Source organism: Diabrotica undecimpunctata, chromosome 10, assembly GCF_040954645.1.
Source record: "Diabrotica undecimpunctata isolate CICGRU chromosome 10, icDiaUnde3, whole genome shotgun sequence".
Taxonomy (NCBI): domain Eukaryota; kingdom Metazoa; phylum Arthropoda; class Insecta; order Coleoptera; family Chrysomelidae; genus Diabrotica; species Diabrotica undecimpunctata.
Genome location: NC_092812.1, coordinates 2,516,854 through 2,535,848, shown reverse-complemented (window position 1 = coordinate 2,535,848; position 18,995 = coordinate 2,516,854). Strand labels below are relative to the sequence as shown.

The following is an 18,995-nucleotide window of genomic DNA, read 5'->3' as shown; positions in this document are numbered from 1 at the left end:
TATTTTTACCAGCCTAGTCATTGTTTTCTAACTACCCTAATTAAAAACATTCTGAAATGTTACTCTGTGCTAACTAATATTTATTTTTTAAATGTTTATGTATTGAAAATATGAAAATACTTTATTACAAAAATTATACAACTGTTTTAACAAAGTTGACTCTGATTATAGTAGTGAGTACGTGGCTAACAGAAATCGAATCGTGAGTCCCTTTTATGAATATAAAATAACTGAAATCAAGTTGAGTTTTAGTAAATACAATGGAATTGTTATATTTCACAGAATAATTACCAGATAAGAAATAGTCAAATTGAAAGGATTTTATTATATCTATTACAATAATTAGAAGAATTACAATATTTACAATAATTAGAATTTTACCTAATTGTAAAGGAGGGTCGGGACATATTGCGCACCTATTGTTAAAAGATTAACATATTTGTAATTATTGGATACATCGATCGACCTGAGCGAAGTGTACCGCCAATCAAGGAGTGGGGGCTGCAGTCTTAATCGGATTTTAGATTGATACCGCCCTCACTATGATTTAACTTTGGCCATAAATAAATGTAAATATAGCGCCTTTGTACTGTTCCTGAGTGCCTGAGTGTGTTTTATGCTGAGTACAATAGTTTTTGAGTAATTTTTAATAATAAACACCAGTGCACATTAATCTAAGCATTTATTTTATTTATACCGGACGAAAAAGTACGACTTTACGCCCCCAAAATTAGAGCGTAAAGTACAAAATGTATGTCCAGTGTGTTAGGTGAAAATATGAATATAGCAGAAAATAGTAAAAGGTTGAAGTAAAAGTACAATACAAAAAAATTATTAAAAATACCTTTTATAATTTTGTTTTGTCAGTTCAAAATTCAACATAGCATAATTATTGGCTTCTGATAGAGGGTTAAACAATTGTGAAGATGGTAAATGAATTGGAAAAGCTCTTTGCAGCACAAAACAGTGGTATTTAAAGATTACTTTTTTTATTTTATCCTAAGCTACCACGGGATAGTTGAGAGGCGAAAAATTAGTAAAGTAAAAATCCAGCAGAATCATGTGGTATTTCAATATTTTTATTTGAAATAGCTAGCTTAATATTCTAGCTTCCGCTTAATAGCTTAGTAGCTTAACAGAACACTTTTTATTTCAGTTATAAGTAGAGGCGAGTGAATTCGAAAAACAAAAAAAGAATTTTTCCTCTTAAATTTTAATCTAACAGAATTATTGACTTTCCATAAAGGGTAGTTAACGGTTAAAAAAATACTAAGGTGGTAATGAATTCATAAAAACCTGAGCACTGAGGTATATCATAAATATTTTTTTTTTGAATAATACTAGTTTTAACCGTAAGCCAGAAAAATTGCTCTCCTTAAGGGTGGTTTGGTGGTGAAAAATTATTGGGGTGGTAATAAATTAGTGAAAAATGGGAAAAAAAATGCCATCGGCAAAAAGTTTTTTTTCTGAATTCTGATAGCATTAACCTTAAGCCAGCAGAATCGCTCTCCTTAAAGTTGGTTTGGTGGTGAAAAATTATTAGGGTGGTAATAATTTAGTGAAAAATGGGTGAAAAACTATTACGTAGGTTAAATTGGATTCAGCTTATTTGTCCCCGCTAGCTTAAGGGTCCTCATTTCAATGACTGCTTTAACTTTAAATACAAGTTGTTAGGAAATAAGAGCGACAAACTTTAGGAAGTGATTCTACATGAAAAATAAAGAAAGTGATTCTGCATAAAACATTATGAAAGTTTGCTATATTAAAGTATGTCTGTAAATGCTTAGTTTTCCAAGATACAGGATGTTAAAATGTTTCTTACAAACTGTAGATTTCTTTATTGTACAAAGCACAAAGCACTTTAAAGCACTTTAAAGCACAAAATGAGACGCCACTGATATATTTGAAATAAAAAATCATTTATCAATTCACTGTTTAGTTTCTGACAAAAAATGGTGTATTTTTTATATAAGGCGGTATTTCTATGCAAAAAAATAAAACATCTTAACGAGTATTTTTCATTTCTTTAATAAATTGTGTAGTAGGCTACTTTCCATATTTATCAGTTATTTTATTTAGCTAGTTTAGGAACAGAACTGGACAAGTCTTCGTAGTGAAGAGAGAAATAAGGCTCCAACAGGCCAATCTTTAACACGCAAAAGCCGCATTCACAACGCTGGTTAAACGACTGGAACTAGATAGAGGGTATATTGTTGGCCTATCAGCCAAACAAGGTAAGGTTTTATACACAGCTAAATCTATAAGGCCAAGATCGTGCATAATTTACAGTAATAGAGTATATTACACACTAATCCCGATTCTCTGCACCCGTGGTATTGTTACAAGTATTCTAAGTATAACCACGGAATTAAAAAAGAAGAAACTGGTGGTGTGTTCAGCCTATTTTCCGGGTTATGAGGCTCTAGGTTCACCAAGTATTATAAGCGATATAGTTGCATATTGTCTAGGTGAAGGTTTACAGCTTGTTATATTATGTGATGCAAACGCACACCACACCATATAGGGCACCACAAACATTAACGTTGTCTCGAAAAAGGTGACAAAAGTAGATAATAAAAAGCTTCTTATTCACTATTACTTAACGAAGATCACGTTGTTCAGTTTGGGAGCTTCATTGGAGGTGGGTGAGAATATAAATTATGGAAAAGTACAGATTAAATATAGATAGATAAACGATAGATAATAATTAGCTAACAAAATATAACGGTTTGATAAAGAAAAACAAGAAACATGGAATACAGCTAAACTGTAAAACAAAATGAGCGCCGATGAGTTTTAACCTAAAACTCATGAAAGAACTCAGAAAAAATAAATTAAACAAACATGTCTCTCAAAAACATCAAAAAGAAATACATCATAAAACCTAGTATCAGCAAATTATCAACAAAAATAATGAAAATCGACATATTTACCCATAAGCTGTAAAAAAGGTTACAAAATATACTCAGAATTATATAAAATAAAGTATTGGAAATGTTTTTTTTTTTATTAAATTTGCAAATTTACAATCTGCTATTACAAGCTATGTATTAGTAAATGTGAGTATTGCAAATAAATGAGAGGAGAAATTATCCACTGATAATACTAACAAATTAAATTAATGTAGGATTATAATTTGAAACTGAAATTGAAATGAAAATTAAAATTGAAATTAGTGAATAAAGTCTGTTGGCCACTGTCTCTTGAATCTTCGTCTGTATTACGTACAATAATATCAGCGCCACCATGTGCTGTTCCATTAGGATGGTTGGTGTTGTAAATAGAATAATGAGGGATCTTGAAAATCGTTCTGTCAGTGAAGTGGGTTTCCGATATGAGTAGAACATCAATTTTGTTATGTTTATGAAAGTTAGTAATTTCTGTGTTATAGTTGCCTAGACCGTTGGCATCCATTGTGCAATTCGTAGTGACTTAAGTTCCATTACTGGATTTATTTATTACTGTGGAAAGCATGTTTAAGATTCCGACCTTTGAATTCGTTAAGGAAACTCTTCATTACCTCTCCAATGTCACTGTTTGTATTACTTACATATGTTTCACTTGTTATTTGAGCGTAAGTTGCATAATTTTGGTTTTATGAGTTCGTATTATTATGGACATTATTTACATTTGTTCCAGCTGTTGCTTGTGTGTAAGTCGCGTGATTTTGATTGCTTGAGTTGGGATTATTCTGTACTGTATTTCTGTTATATTGCAGTTGATTGTTCGCTGGAGTGTGCGATGATACTCCTCTTGGTCTGTTTCTACTGCTAATTAACTCTTTATATACCATGCACCCTTTGTAAATTGCGGTGTGTGCTCAATTGAACAGAGCGCATATGGCAGGTGTGTCCCTAGGTTTTTACAATCGGCTGACATAAGTTGCCTCCGCATTTGACACAGTGATAAGGTCTATTGCAGTATGTCTTAGAATGTCCATACAATTGGCATTTGGTACACTGGACAATATTATTCTTTTCATACGGTGGCTCAATGACTAGCATTGTTTATAAATTGAATTTCCTATATTTTTTCATTATTTTGATTAGGTTCTATATCAACGTATCATTAGAGGGTCCTTACTTACTCTGTGTTTTATATTTACAATATTGCGTACTAAATGCCCATGTTTTTCTGTTTTACTTTTTATTATATTAATGGGAACTGTATGATGTAGATTTTGAACTACAACTCTGTATGCTCTATCCTTTTTCATTTGGTATGTATGATGCACAATTTTTTTGCTGTTTAAATGTCTTACCAGTTTTCGGTATGTTTCAGAGAACCGGGAATTTATTTTCATTGCGTTGATATTTAATGCTGTACAATAGTATGTCTCTGTTTTGGTTATTAACCATTTTATTGTATTCAGTAACACCATTAATAAGATTGGTGGGGGTTTAGAGGTTGCAGGAGTTTCGTTGGTCGTTTCCGTACTATTATTGTTGTCGTTTTGTTTTTCATTTTGTAGAATCTGAAATTTATTGCTGGTTACTGCTGCTGGTCTTCGTTTTCTGTTGGTGCCGGAATATTAATTTTACGTTTTTTGTTACTATGTTGTATAGTTTGCCATTCGTGGATATCCGATGACTCAATATCGCTGATTTCCCCTGAAGATTCTTTACTTTGTAATGTATGTGTCATCTCAATAGATTCAGAAGCTTCATTTTGAGGTGTAGATAATGTAGGATTTATTATAGTGTATTGACAGTTTGAGGAAGATTGTGATTGTGATTGTGATTGTGGTGGAGCACTCATTTTAATTGTTAAAACTGTACATTTTAATTTTTAAATAGTTTACAAATAGTATATCCACTTGATACACGATAATGACGGTAAAAACGAGACCGGAGCCCGTTTTTAATCACCACTATATAAACTTTCACCTAATTCGTATCGATGTTTACAGGTCGAGAATCAAATGAAAATACTATTGAAAATGTTAAATATGAATTAAAATTTAAATGTGACTTTCAAGAAACTCTCCAAAATGTATGTACAAATTAAATTTGTATTTTGATTTAATCTATATAAAAACTAATAAAATACGCTTATAAATAACTTGCTTTTAAATACAGCTGCCACTTTTTACTGCCACAAAAATAATGAGAAATGTTGTTGTATGTTGTCAAGAGTTGTATGTATTATAGTCTATAGCAGGGTGTTCCAAACCGGTGGGTCGCGACCCGGTACCGGGCCACGAAAGCAAAATGCTGGGTCACCTCGCCTCTCCGTTTTACATCTTCCGCTTTTATTTAATCTTCTTCTTTTATTCCATTCAGTTTAAGCTTAGTGACAAGCCAGAGTGCTGCAGCCGGGTACAAGTTCTAAGAGCGACAATAAATAGATAGTAGAGTAACGTCCATCCAGAGGAAGGTACGAGTGGTATTTACAAACAACCGCTCCACAACTGTCACAAAAGAGAAGAAGGAGTCCTGGACCAGACAATGTTCTGAATATTACTTACAGTTCGGTTTTGTAAAGGGTATTGATGACAAACCATTATCTGTTATTTGTTATGCTACACTTTCAAATAAGTCCATGAAACCTTTAAAATTGAAGTGGTACTTGGAATTGAAGCACCAGGAAGACAGTGGTAAGCCAATAGATTTTTTTTATAAATAAAAAGAGAATTAATAGCTACCAAAAACTCTATACCTTTAAATTTTTCTCAGGGCGATCAATCTGAAAACCTTGTACTGGCTTCTTGTGAAATATCCAAATTAATTACACATATATACATAATTACACATAAATTGACATATAAGATAATGTTATTCTAATGTGTTTTGTAAGATACGATTTTGAAAATACTATTCAGGAAGAATTTCTATTTTGTAAATATCTGTTAACAACAATAATGGCTGAAGAAATATTTAATCTGATTGATAGCTACATTAATGACAATGGAATTGAATGGAATAAATTTGTGGGACTAAGTAGCGATGGAGCACGGGCAGTGGCAGGCGCTCGTACTAGGCTTTGGCGTTTGGATACAGAACACACAATGTGCCAGAATGTGTTGGATGCATTGTAGCATCCATAGTAAAGCATCCATATGCAAAAGTGTGTAAAATTTATCTTTTCTTTCTCCCCTTCCTTTTGTAAAATTTATAAACTTCATAAAATGTCGCCCACTGATCAAGAACTCTCTGCTTTGTTAAAAAGATGGGAGATGAACATAAACATCTTTTACATGGCGAACTGCGTTGGCTATCAAAAGGTAATCTTTAAAAAGACTTGAATTGAAGGAAGAAATTTCAATATTCCTAAACAACATCCACTAACGGCTAGGGATGCAATATTTCAATTTAAAGACAGTTTTCGTGATGTCAATCGGTTAATCAAGGTAGCCTATCTTTGTGATATTTTTGACTTCTTGAACAAAAATATATTCACTCAAAGACATATTTGACAAAATGCCACTGATAGATTTTTGGATGCCTTGCCGCCAGGAGTACATAGTTTTAGCAGAAAAAGCGATAAAGTTTCTAATTCTTTTGCTCCGACCTATAAGTGTAAGGCGTGTGGTTTTAAATATCGGTTTTCCTCAAAAATAAATATAAGAACCGTTTGGAAGTCGAACCGGACATGAGGATAAAATTAACATATTTTCCTTCAAACACGAAGTTTTTAGTTAACCAGGAACAACTGCATACTTCTCGTTAATAAAGTATTTAAATTTTATTTTGTTTTATTACATTTTTTTTAAGCTAACGATTCTTTATTAAAATATAAATCTGTACCCCGGAGGTAAAGGACACTATGTCCATTTATATCAAAATTGAGATTATTGCACTTTTGGATATAACCTTTCTTGCTCTACACAGAGGTAAAACATACTATATCCAGAGACAATTTTACGGCAAGTTACCGACTTGTTAATAAACACCAAGTCCACTTCCAGTTAGAGGTAAACAACACCATGTGGACTTGGTGTTGTTTACCTCTACTAAATGTATGCACTGTTATTTACCATCCGGACATAGTGTTATATACCCTGGTATCTGGTAGAATTGTCATGAACTAAAATAATTGTAACCCATTTTATTTAGTTCGCAATAGTGTTAGATTGTTAAAAGTTGTACAATACATTTGTTGTTTATTAATTGCAAAATGGATCCGAACTCTTGTGGGAAAACAATACTACAATTACTGTCATGTAATATTCCTAATGAAATAACACATACAGGTAAGCTTTTGTTTAATAATACTGATTTATTATTTTGCTAACCTCAAATATTTAGTATCGTACATTCTTTTGTATTATGTCTCAGAATTTCAGAGTAACGGAAATTGCTTAATAAATTCCGGTCTTTGGGTATAAGGATTAGTTTTGTGTTAACCAATTATAGGCCTACAAAATTAGCCAATAATTATTATTACAAGGCTGGATTTGTTTCAGAACCACCTGATCACTACAGTAACTTTCAAGGTAATGGTAAGGAAGTGGACGAATATGATAATTTGTTTGGGGATGATGATTTGGATATTAATAACCTAACCTAACTTCTAAGTAGTGAAAGCTCTGAATCCGACGACAATGATGTGAGACATATAGGTAAAACAGCGAAAACAAAGGTAAAAAAGAAAGCTATTACTACTCCTACGACTAGTGAGACAATAACAAAAAATCTTCTTAAGGACGATTTATCCCTAAGCAGTGATGCAGGCAATTCCATGAACATAATGAAGTTATTTTAGAAGAAGTGAAAAGAGGCGAAAACATGCCTGCAAAAATGTAAAAGCCTTCTTGCATGTGCCCCATGAAATTCTCTTAAAGATTGCCAGAATATGAAAGACAAAACATATTTAACTCATATTAGGCTAAGACAAACGTTTTAGATGTTAAAAAGCAATTTATCTTATGTCGACATCCAATCTACGCTTCGATCAAGCAAAAGAGACCGAAACTCTACCAAATCTAAAAATAATACACTACACTACCATTTAACAGCGAACAATCAGCGAGTGAAGGTATGCAAGGTTATGCTCTTAAACACACTTTGTATATCTAATTTAATAGTAGTAAATATGTTGAAAAAAAAAATTTCAACGAATGTCTTTACAGAGGAAAAGTTCCAGATGATTGGAATAAAAGTTTGACAATACTTCTCTTCAAAAAGGGAGACAAAGGAGATCTGAAGAAGTATAGGCTAATCTTCCTGCTGTCCCAAATATACAAATTGTTGATGAGAGTAATAACTAACAGGTTAACGTCGAAACTCGCTAGTTATCAACCGGTAGAGCAGACAGGATTCCGAAACAGTCAGAACACTAATAGAGAAAGCCAATGAATATTACTTGAGCTTATAAATTGGCTTCATTAATTATGAAAAGGCATTCGACTCTATAGAACTTTGGGCAATAGAGAGAGCTATGAACAACTGCAGGATAGACTGCCAATACAGAATGCTCATACATAATATTTACAAGAAAGCTACAATGAAAATACAAATAGATGCGAAAATCAAAGCTATACCAATCAACAGAGGAGATCGCCAGGGAGATGTTATCTTACCAAAGCTATTCACACTTGGACTGGAAAATGTGTTCAAAGACATTAACTGGGTAGATAAAGGAATAAATGTTAATGGAAGAAAACTGAGTCATTTCAGATACGCTGATGACATAGTAATATTTGCTACAAGTTTCGAAGAACTACAGACCATGATGACGCAACTATTTAAAGTTTCGGAAAAAGTAAGTCTTAAGACGAACTTGGAAAAAAACCAAAATAATGACAAATACACCGAACATTAGAGAAATAACGTTGAACGACATAAATTTAGAAACAGTAAGCGAATACATCTACCTAGGACAGATAATGAAAGTTAACAAAGAAAATCAAACTGCCGCATTACCAGAAGAATAAGGTTATATAATTATAGACAAAAAAAGAAACAAATGGACTAGAAGCAAAACCAAAGTAAAAGACGCAGGAGAACATACTGCCAAATTAAAATGGAGCTTCGCAGGACACAATGCCCGACTAAAGGATAAAAGATGGAACCACGAAATACAACAATGGAGACCATGGTTAGGAAAGAGAAGCAGAGGAAGACCACAAATGAGATGGGCTGATGATATTAAGAAGATCGGAGGACAGAACTGGAAGCAATTGGCGCAAAATAGAAAACAATGGGTTGATTTGGGGGAGGCCTATGTCCAAAGTTGGATTACTTCAGGCTGAAAAAGAAGAAGAAGAATATGTTGAAGAAAATTGAGTCAGGTTAAATAAAAGCTGATCAAAGAGGTATACACACCCCAGTCAATAAAACTCTTACCGAAATCATAATAGTATACACCAACATATCAATTCCTTCCCAAAGTACGAGAATCATTATTCCAGAGAAAGTAGCAAGAGAAATTATTTGGGTACAGAACTTACAATGGAAAAGATGTATCAACTTACATTGATGAATGCAACGAAAGACATGTGGATCCAAAGATAAGAGTAATAAAGTGGTTGTTCGCAGATATTTTTAAAAAAGACTTCAAGTTGCCGTTTAAATCACCCGAAATAGATACTTGCGATACATGCAGTACATTCACAGCTCAATTAAAAAATAATCATACTACAGATAAACTAACCAGTGTACAGGCTGATCATGATGCTCACCTAATTGAATCTAAAACTAGATATAACTTAAAACAATAGGACTTTATAATGGCTAGAGAGTCACCAAAACACAAAGCACTAACTGATGATTTCCAAAAATGTTTGCCTTCATCATTAACAAACAATTGTATTAATTTCTACAAAAGGAAGCTTTGGACATTAAATTTTATATTATATCATGCCAGTAATTCCTCTGTACAGTGTATGATGTGGGATGAATCGAAAGGGGCTTGTGGTGCAAATGAAATTGCTTTGACAATTTTAAAATTAGCTGACAATAAAATTCCAGGTAGTCAAGTAGAGTACATCACTCTTTGGACCGATAACTGCTATAGACAAAATAAAAATATAAGTATTATAATGTGCTATTTTTGGATACTGCATACGTACCCCCAAATAAAGACGATCACTCAAAAGTTTTTGATTAGAGGGCACACACATTTTTTTTTTTTTTTTTTTTTTTTTTATTAACATTTAAGATTTTTACAATCTGTTTTGCAGTGAAAACAATAAGTAAAATATTTTGTCTTTACATGACAGAGAGATGTAAGGTCCAGTGACCAAATCATCACGACACAAATTGGCTTTTTACCGGTAGGATGCGCACATACACTGATACGCGAGCACTAAAAGCGGCACTGATCACAATGGCTGGGTGCTGTTGAAGGCGTAACTCCCACTGCTGTAGGCTCTGTCAGGATAGGTGAGGTAGGTCCAAGGGGTCATGTCGCTTCAATCTCTTCGCTTGTTGGTTGTTGAGAAGATTGTGTGCCAGGGTATTAGGATGCACCCGCAACCTGTTTTGATATTGTTCAGAAGTTTTTTTGCACTCTTCAGAGACTGTTAGTACCTGAAGATCTCTATGTATTGCATCATTCTGGATATACCAAGGTGCATTAGCGATTGTTCTCAGAGTTTTGGATTGGAATCTTTGTATTATCATAATATTAGATTTGCTAGCTGAACCCCAGAGCTGTGAGCCATATATCCAAATGGGTTTTATTATTGTATTGTATATCAGCAGCTTGTTGTCAATCGATAGGTGAGAGTTTTTTCCCAACATCCAGTAAAGTTTTCTGTATAAAATTCCCAATTGAAGCCTTTTCGTCCATATATGTTTGGTCCAAGTTAGACGTTTGTCAAGGTGAATACCTAAGTATTTTACGTCATGCTTTTGGGGCAAAGGATGTCCATTGAGGTTAACTTGTGGACATGTACCTCTTCTTAGAGTGAATGTAATTTGTGTAGATTTTGAGGGGTTTACTCTAATTCTCCAGAGTTTAAGCCATTCATTTGTTTTGCACACACATATGGAAGCAGACAGTGTTCATGTTTTGATCGAGAGAAAATAAAGGAAACTCACCAATTTGGCTATTTTAATACCATGGGAGTGGCAACTGCTAGTTAGGCAAACATCAGGTAAATACACAGTGCACGATATGGAACTTGCAGATTTCAAAAACTTTAAAACGCTGTTCGATAAGAAACTATCACCTATTCCTCCTTTTGTAAGTAGAAAAAAAGAATATTAACAAAGAGCTTGTTTTACTGTCAACATGTTTTTTCCTACAAGTCCAACAAAGACACATTGAAAAGCTCTTTGATAAGACCGATTTCAATAATCAAAATATGTATGAGGTGGACTTCATGAGGTATCGAAGACAGCAAGTAACGTTTCCAGCCCAATTAAATTAAGTGTCAGTAATCCCTTTACCAATCACAAAACAAAATTACAATGATTTAATTGCACTATTGCCTTTTGTTCCATCGGTTTAATAGGCATTTTATCAAAATATAAGACATAGCGATATAGCCACAAACGATTAGCCCCAAGAAGATGAATATGATATGGAACCTCTACAACAATTTTTAGACTTGTCGTCTTTGTGTTTTACTTAATTATTAGAACATTATAATATTTGTATCCAATAAAATAATAGTATAGACTGTTTAATGTGTTTGTCTTGTTTATTTTGTAGAGACCTTAACATGCAATGTCACATTATTTAAAAAAAGTTGTTAGAGGTAAACAACATTATCTCCAACTACACATTTTAAAAATTATATAATGAACGGTAAACTTCAGGTATATAACACTTCATGGAAGGAAAAACGATTATACACACAATAATAATATATTAATCTTGGTTAAATATAAGAAACATTTGAGTATTTACTGATTACAAATTAAAAAAATGTTAAAACTGCTCTCCTGAAAAAGTAAGAAAATGGACATAGTGTCTTTTACCTCCGGGGTACAGAACTATGTTTTCTTGTACACACAGACACACCAGGGTATGCAAAAAATTAGTGGTTCACAAAGGACAAGGACAAAAATAACCGGACCACGGAAAAATAAGTTTGGGAAACGCTGGGTCTATAGTACATATTTGATATCAATTGAAAACATCCGGTCACACCATCCTACGTCATTGGGTGGCAGTGATGCCAGATATTAATCGTATTACAGCGTTACGACACTCGATTCTACAAAGTCGGCACATTCCAGTATACTGTTACGATAAATAATGACGCATAATATGACTCAAAACTGTAAACATGTTTTTCTAATAAGTATTTTTCTAGTAGGCAATATCCAAGGGACCCCTACGCTAAAACCAGTTCCATGGCGTTCGAGATCATTCAGCAAGTGTCGTCGACCGAATTCTAGTAAGTTCGCCGCCCAGCTGAAAGACCAATCCGAGTGACCTTCTCGTCTATTCGAAGGGAATCGCCGGAATTCTCGATTAACGGCATTTTATATTTAAAGAGGGAATTTTGTTGAAAGCAGTTAGTCTGAAAATAACATCCCGTAGAGTTTTTAAAATTTAACGCGTGTATTGTAATAAATGTATTTAAATTATATAATTATTAGTGTGAAATAAATTAGTTATATTGTACAAATAAAGACTTTAAATAAACTTGTAAGTGTTATAAGTGTAGAACCTTTGATAATAAATAAAGACAATAAATTAGATTAATAAAAATATTACAATACCATAAACTATATAATATTATATATACAGGACCTTTAAAACAATTATTTCTTTTCGTTTTTATTTAGTATTATAGACTATAGTATAAGTTTATCTGTTACACTTCTTTTCATATTATTTTGTATTCTGAAAATAAATTAATTTTTAAAAACCACTTATTCTGAACTCAAAATTCAAAGTTACCATTAGAGACTAATTTTTTTTGATAAATGGAACAATTTAGGTGAGGATACTGTTGTAAAATAAGAATATTAAATTAACTCTGATCTCTGATATTATTTGTATTTAATTCTAGGTAATGTTCTATGAGTTTTATATTTTATGTTCGATGAACACCTTGTTAGACGTTTGATTGATTATGACACTTCTTGTCATGACTGGCAGGTTGTAAAAGTTCTTAAATAAAAGATTTGATACAATTATAAAACCTACGTTTATTAGTAATAGGACAGGCATACTTTAAACCACGAGTATAAACAATGTCAAAATTAATTGTGATGCCAACAAATTAGAGGATGAACTTTTGGTGAATTTTTGGTATTTTAAATAATGAAACGGCTTGTATCTTATTATTAGTAGTTAATTTTTGAATATACTTTTTGTTTAATTTTGATATATTTGAAAAATTTTAGCTTCACCAGTTTATATTCATTTATTTAAATTAGTAATAAGGATGGATTTCGTAATCTGAGCCTTTCTTTGGTTCGATGTTAATATATAATAATAAATAATGAAGATGTAAGAATTTTAAATAAAATTTATTTCCTTTTAATATTCCCTAACGTAATTGTGAGACAAAGAGGTGTTATTCGCAGTATTAATTAAAAGTTGCTACTAAGAGTAAAACAATTTAAAAGCTATAGAACGGGGTCAAACAAAAGCAAAGTTTTAATAATTTGGCGCCGCGTCTTTTTCAGATAAAGGAGAATGGTTATTTTATCTTATTTTATGTAAGAAGATAACAAATACTTGCTCCCTTATATACAAATTGGTTTTTTTTCAAATTAATGTCTTTCTTAGTTCCTGGAATCAGCAGAACCCCAGATTTAATCTTAATATGAGAAACAAATGAATGTATAATACTCACGCATTGGTTTTTGTGCTGAAGGAGGCTCCACTGTTATTGAAGGGCTTACGGGGCATAGTGAGTTTCAGTATTCCGTTCATATTGGCCAATTCTCTATAATCCACAGTGCCATATGCAACAGATCGATCTTCGGGAGAGGATGCTTCAAATCTACAACAGGTATCAATTATATTTTTTATTTCCCAAAGTGTTCGATATGGTTGTGTAAATATTTTACTGCAATCATTTACAATATTTTACTCACTTTATTATAGATTTTTATTTAGGATTTCATTTTTTTTATTTAGGATTTTATTTTTTTTATTAATTTCAATTTTTTAAAAACTGATAAATTTTAATTCATATACTATTAAAAAACGTGGTTAATTGCTGGTAAAAGATCTCGGAGGTAAAATGGAATGCCAATATTGCTTTTGTAATAAAACTCTGAGAAATCCTCTGGATCCCAACAAATTGGTTGGGAGTTCTTAGCTCTGGCAGCAAGTTCTACTGATACCTCTTTGAAAAAATGATATTATATAAAATTATATATATATATATATATATAAGAGTTTACTATATATATATATATATATATATATATATATATATATATATATATATATATATATATATATATATATATATATATATATATATATATATATATATATATATATATATATAAGAAGAGATTAACGGGTATGCAGCTGAATTAACAAAGCCAAGAGTACTTTTTTTTCATTAATCAAATATATTTCGGTATGCTTTATGTTATCATCAGTGATAGCCAAAAAGTTTATGATAGGTTACATTATGAATAATAAGAACCTACAAATTTGAGATTGCGGCCATTAGATTGAAATCGTATGTAAAAAATCATCGAAAAAAAAAAACAAAATTATTACAGCACCATATTAAGTGGAGTTACAAGATTTTTTTTAACCAAACATTTATTAACAAATGAATAACATAAACATCACAGTACACTCTAAAAAACTTTATAATATAACATTAGAAACATTGAAAGCTTCATTGCTAAGTACCTACAATGTGAAACTTTTTTTACAGAAATTTTTTCTTCCACAAAAGAAAAATTTACTCAGTGCATTGAATTGACGGCATTAAAATAATATGTGTTCTATGATACAACAAGTGAAAGTCGACAATGACTTAATGCGACAGTTCGTTTTGTGTTTTAAAGCTGGACTCCAACTTTATTTTTAATTAGATTTATTTCTATATCAGAAAAAAATAGAAATTGTTTTAAGTGAACTCTTTACCTAAAAACAGTAAATGTAAGTAAATCTCTCGTAAGTGGCTGATGTCTGATCTCTTGTTTATGGTTTTCTCAGTTTCAGAGATAAAAGCTATCTCAAGAAACAATCTTATAAATTAGTCCGGCCCCGATATCTAGCAGATCATACAGCTTTATATCGGTTCTGACAAATTTGTTAATTACTGGTAGTTAAAATTAAAAATATAATTTAATTTTTAGACTGTTTGCAACTTAAAGTTAAATGTAAAGGTGTACTGAAAATCATAGAATTCTGTGAGTACAAAACTGCATTATTAATAACCTTAAAATTACAAGTTTAAAAGGCAAAATATTTTATCGATTTCAATTCAACTTATCGATTATCGACAACAACTTTTTGCTGGTTCTTGCTTCTAACAAGTAATTAGGCTAGGCTACTGTTCAATTTTATTAAGTGGCCAGGCCCGGCTTCAGATCCTCCGTGCCAATGTACGTAAATTCTCAGCGGGAAGATGAATGAACCGGAATCAGCTACTACCTCACGAAATATACCCACTACGTCACATATATCTTACTCCAATGCATTTAACAGTTTCAAATATTCTTCAAAAGACCAAGGTATTATACTTTCAACCATACAAGAAATAAAAGTTTTCGAATATATAAAAGCTGTTGGATCAATAGTACAGCCCAAAAATGTTGCTTGGGCATCCAAAATAGCAAACAACCGCATCTGCATCTACCTCTCCGCTAAATATGTAGTTGATCAATTTCTTAGCTCCCACAAATATATAAATATTGATGGTAACCAGATTGAAGTAAGAAGACTTATAACCCTGCCCAGAGACTCATCATATCTAATGTATGTCCTACTATACCTAATAGCATAATTGAAGAGCACTTAAAAACTATGGGTATAAAATCCGCCTCCAACATGACTTTTCTACGAGTAGGCATGCAAGACTCAGAATACAGCCACGTACTCAGCTTTAGTAGGCAAATGTTCATAAGTCCTTTAGAAAATGCATCAATTCCTGACTCATTTCTAATCTCATTCGACAATACATCATATCGACTATACATTTCCATAGATGGTTTAAACTGCTCCAGATGCAAGATTGTCGGACATCACGATTCTGACTGTCCTTCTTTATCATCATCAAGCAACTCAATTAATCAAATGGAACCTGACCACCACGTGAATATACATAATTCTACCAATGAAAAATATAATCAGCTACAAGATCAACCACGAAACCAATACCAAGAAGATACCGAAACATTAATGGAACCAGAACCCAATACCATACAAAATCACGCATCAGCTACAAAGGACCAAACCACTTCCTCAAAAACAAACAATGAATTAAAAATCTTGAATCAACCAAAAATATTCCAAGATAATTTCTTAATAATTGAAAGCGATAGAAAAACCACTGAAATTACTCCTGCAACTAAAAGATAAATATCCTCTCCTGAAATTCTTAAAAATGACCTACCTCCTCCCGATACACAAAAACCTAAAAAAAAGCCTAAAACCCAAGAAGATATTCCAATTATTCTAAATCAAACTAAAGAAAAAATTGAAAATAGAAACCCTTCCTTTACACTTACTTTTCATGAAATATGCGATTTTCTGGCAAATTGCCTTCACTCAAAACATCTTGAATGCATTGTTAAAAATTATTCAAATGAAAGCCAAGAAATAAAAGAAATTTTAAACTTTATATATTCTCAAATACAAAATAAAACTTTAAAAAACAATATCACCAGATTGAAGAAGAAACTGCTTCTCAACAGTCCTTCTTCTACTGACGAAACTGACCAAAACACATAAAGAGTTAATGGCCAGCACATTCATATTACAGTGGAACCCCAACGGTTATTTTACACATATAGAATCCATTAAGCTTCTTATACACGAATATATTTCTTTAGTCATATGCCTAGAAGAGACCCATTTCAAGCACCAAAATGTGACATTAAAAAATTATGTTCCTTTTCCAAGAAACCGAGTTGCAGATCACTCAAGCGGCGGAACAGCAATTTTTGTAAGGGATGACATAGAGTCAACTGAAATACAACTGCAAACAAATCTCGAAATAGTTGCAGTGTCAGTCACCCACAAAATGAAAATCAATATTTGCAATGTATACTTACCTCATCCTACTGATTTAGACATAACTGAACTAAGCAATGTTTTAAACCAAATTCCACACCCAAAAGTAATATTAGGCGATTTTAACTGTCACAACAGTACTTGGGGAAGTAACAAAACCGACAAATGTGGCAATCTCCTAAATAATCTCATTGATAATTTAAATTTAGTTTTACTAAACACTGGCAAATCTACTAGGTTCAATTCATACAATGGTACATTTTCTGCCATAGATCTCTCTTTATGCAGTCCGTCGCTAGCTCCTTTATTATACTGGGACACATTGGGGTATTTATATGATAGTGATTACTTCCCTATCACGATCACCATAAACACTAATGATAAATCAACTTTTCCAACTCACCAGACATTGAAAATAAAGTCAGCTGACTGGAATTTATATCGAACACTGATAGAAGAACAAACAAATAAATCTAATTTAACCAATAACGCAAACCAAAATCTTGAAATATTTAATAACATTATTATTTCTGCAGCAACAAGTCTAAACACGCTTTTAACGTTTACAAGAAACATAAAACTATCGAAAACCTTTTAAGGTTTAAAAATCTCAGAGCTCAAAGCAGACAATTAATCAAAAAAGCAAAATGAGAAAGTTGGAAAAAGTACGTAATGCGCAAACGCATTCAAACAAAGAAGATATTCCAGAAATACTAGCAGATATATACGAACTTAATTCTGGTGATTCTAATTACAGCCTATCCTTTCTAGAGCACAAAAAACTAACGGAGTCTTCAAATATACAAATCACAGAGAGTGACAATCTAATAAACAAACCAGTAAGTCTTCAAGAATTAGAATTTTGTTTAAGTGCTAAAAATTTGAGTCCAGGACCTGATGATATCCACCTTCTTTTCTTACGAAATTTTCCTCTAAATGCAAAGCTAATATTAGTTGATATTTTTAATAATATTTTTATTCATCATGACTTTCCTGATCTATGGTCTCAAGCAACTATAATTCCAATCCTTAAATATAATAAACCAAAAGATGATCCAAATTCCTATCGTCCAATATCACTTACGTGTTGTACCTGCAAACTTTTAGAAAAAATCCTTAATTATCGTCTTAAATGGTACCTCGAAAACAATAATCTAATAAGTATCAGACAAAGTGGATTTCGTACGGGTAGATCCTCAACAGACAATCTAATAACAATTGAATCAAGTATACATGAATCCTTTCTGCACAACCAAAAACTTATTGCCGTGTTTTTTGACATAAGAAAAGCGTTTGACACAACATGGAGACATCTTATACTAAAAACACTTCAAGAATGGGATGTTCAAGGGAACATGTTGTCCTTTATTAAAAATTTTCTAGAAACACGAACTTTTCGAGTTAGAACCAATGGATATACATCTTCCAGACGAGTACTTCAAAACGGCACTCCACAAGGATGTACTCTAAGTCCTACTCTCTTTCTAGTTGCAATAAATAGTATTATACATCAAATAAAACTACCTGTATTTACTAGCCTATATGCAGATGACTTAGTCATTTATCTAAGAACAAACAATGTAACCCTGGGAACACATATACTGCAAACTACCTGACACACAATTAAAAGCTGGTCGCAAAACACGGGTTTTATATTCTCTAGTGAAAAGACACGTTATTTTAGTTTTAGCAAAAGAAAAAATTATCCTAATGTTCAATTAACACTAAATGGAGTTGTCCTGAAACAAGCAGAAGAAATAAATTTCTTAGGACTTTCTTTTGATCGTAACTTAAACTGGGAAACCCACATCACCAATCTGCAACGTTCTTGCCAATCCAGAATTAATCTACTAAAGATGCTGTCAAATACCTCTTGCGGGGCAGATACAACAACCTTACTTACTCTATATAGGTTACTAATACGAAGTAAACTA

At 32.3% G+C, this 18,995-nt stretch overlaps 1 protein-coding gene across 2 annotated transcripts in view; it reads right to left on the bottom strand.

The window, feature by feature from the left end:
- Positions 1-18,995, bottom strand: part of Apoltp (Apolipoprotein lipid transfer particle) — a 1,459,665-nt gene that overhangs the window by 687,074 nt on the left and 753,596 nt on the right. For both annotated transcript variants that reach the window (XM_072546518.1, XM_072546519.1), the window contains exon 34: positions 13,706-13,855. In XM_072546518.1, coding sequence (XP_072402619.1) covers positions 13,706-13,855 — 150 coding nt within the window. The remainder of the gene's footprint in view (positions 1-13,705; positions 13,856-18,995) is intronic.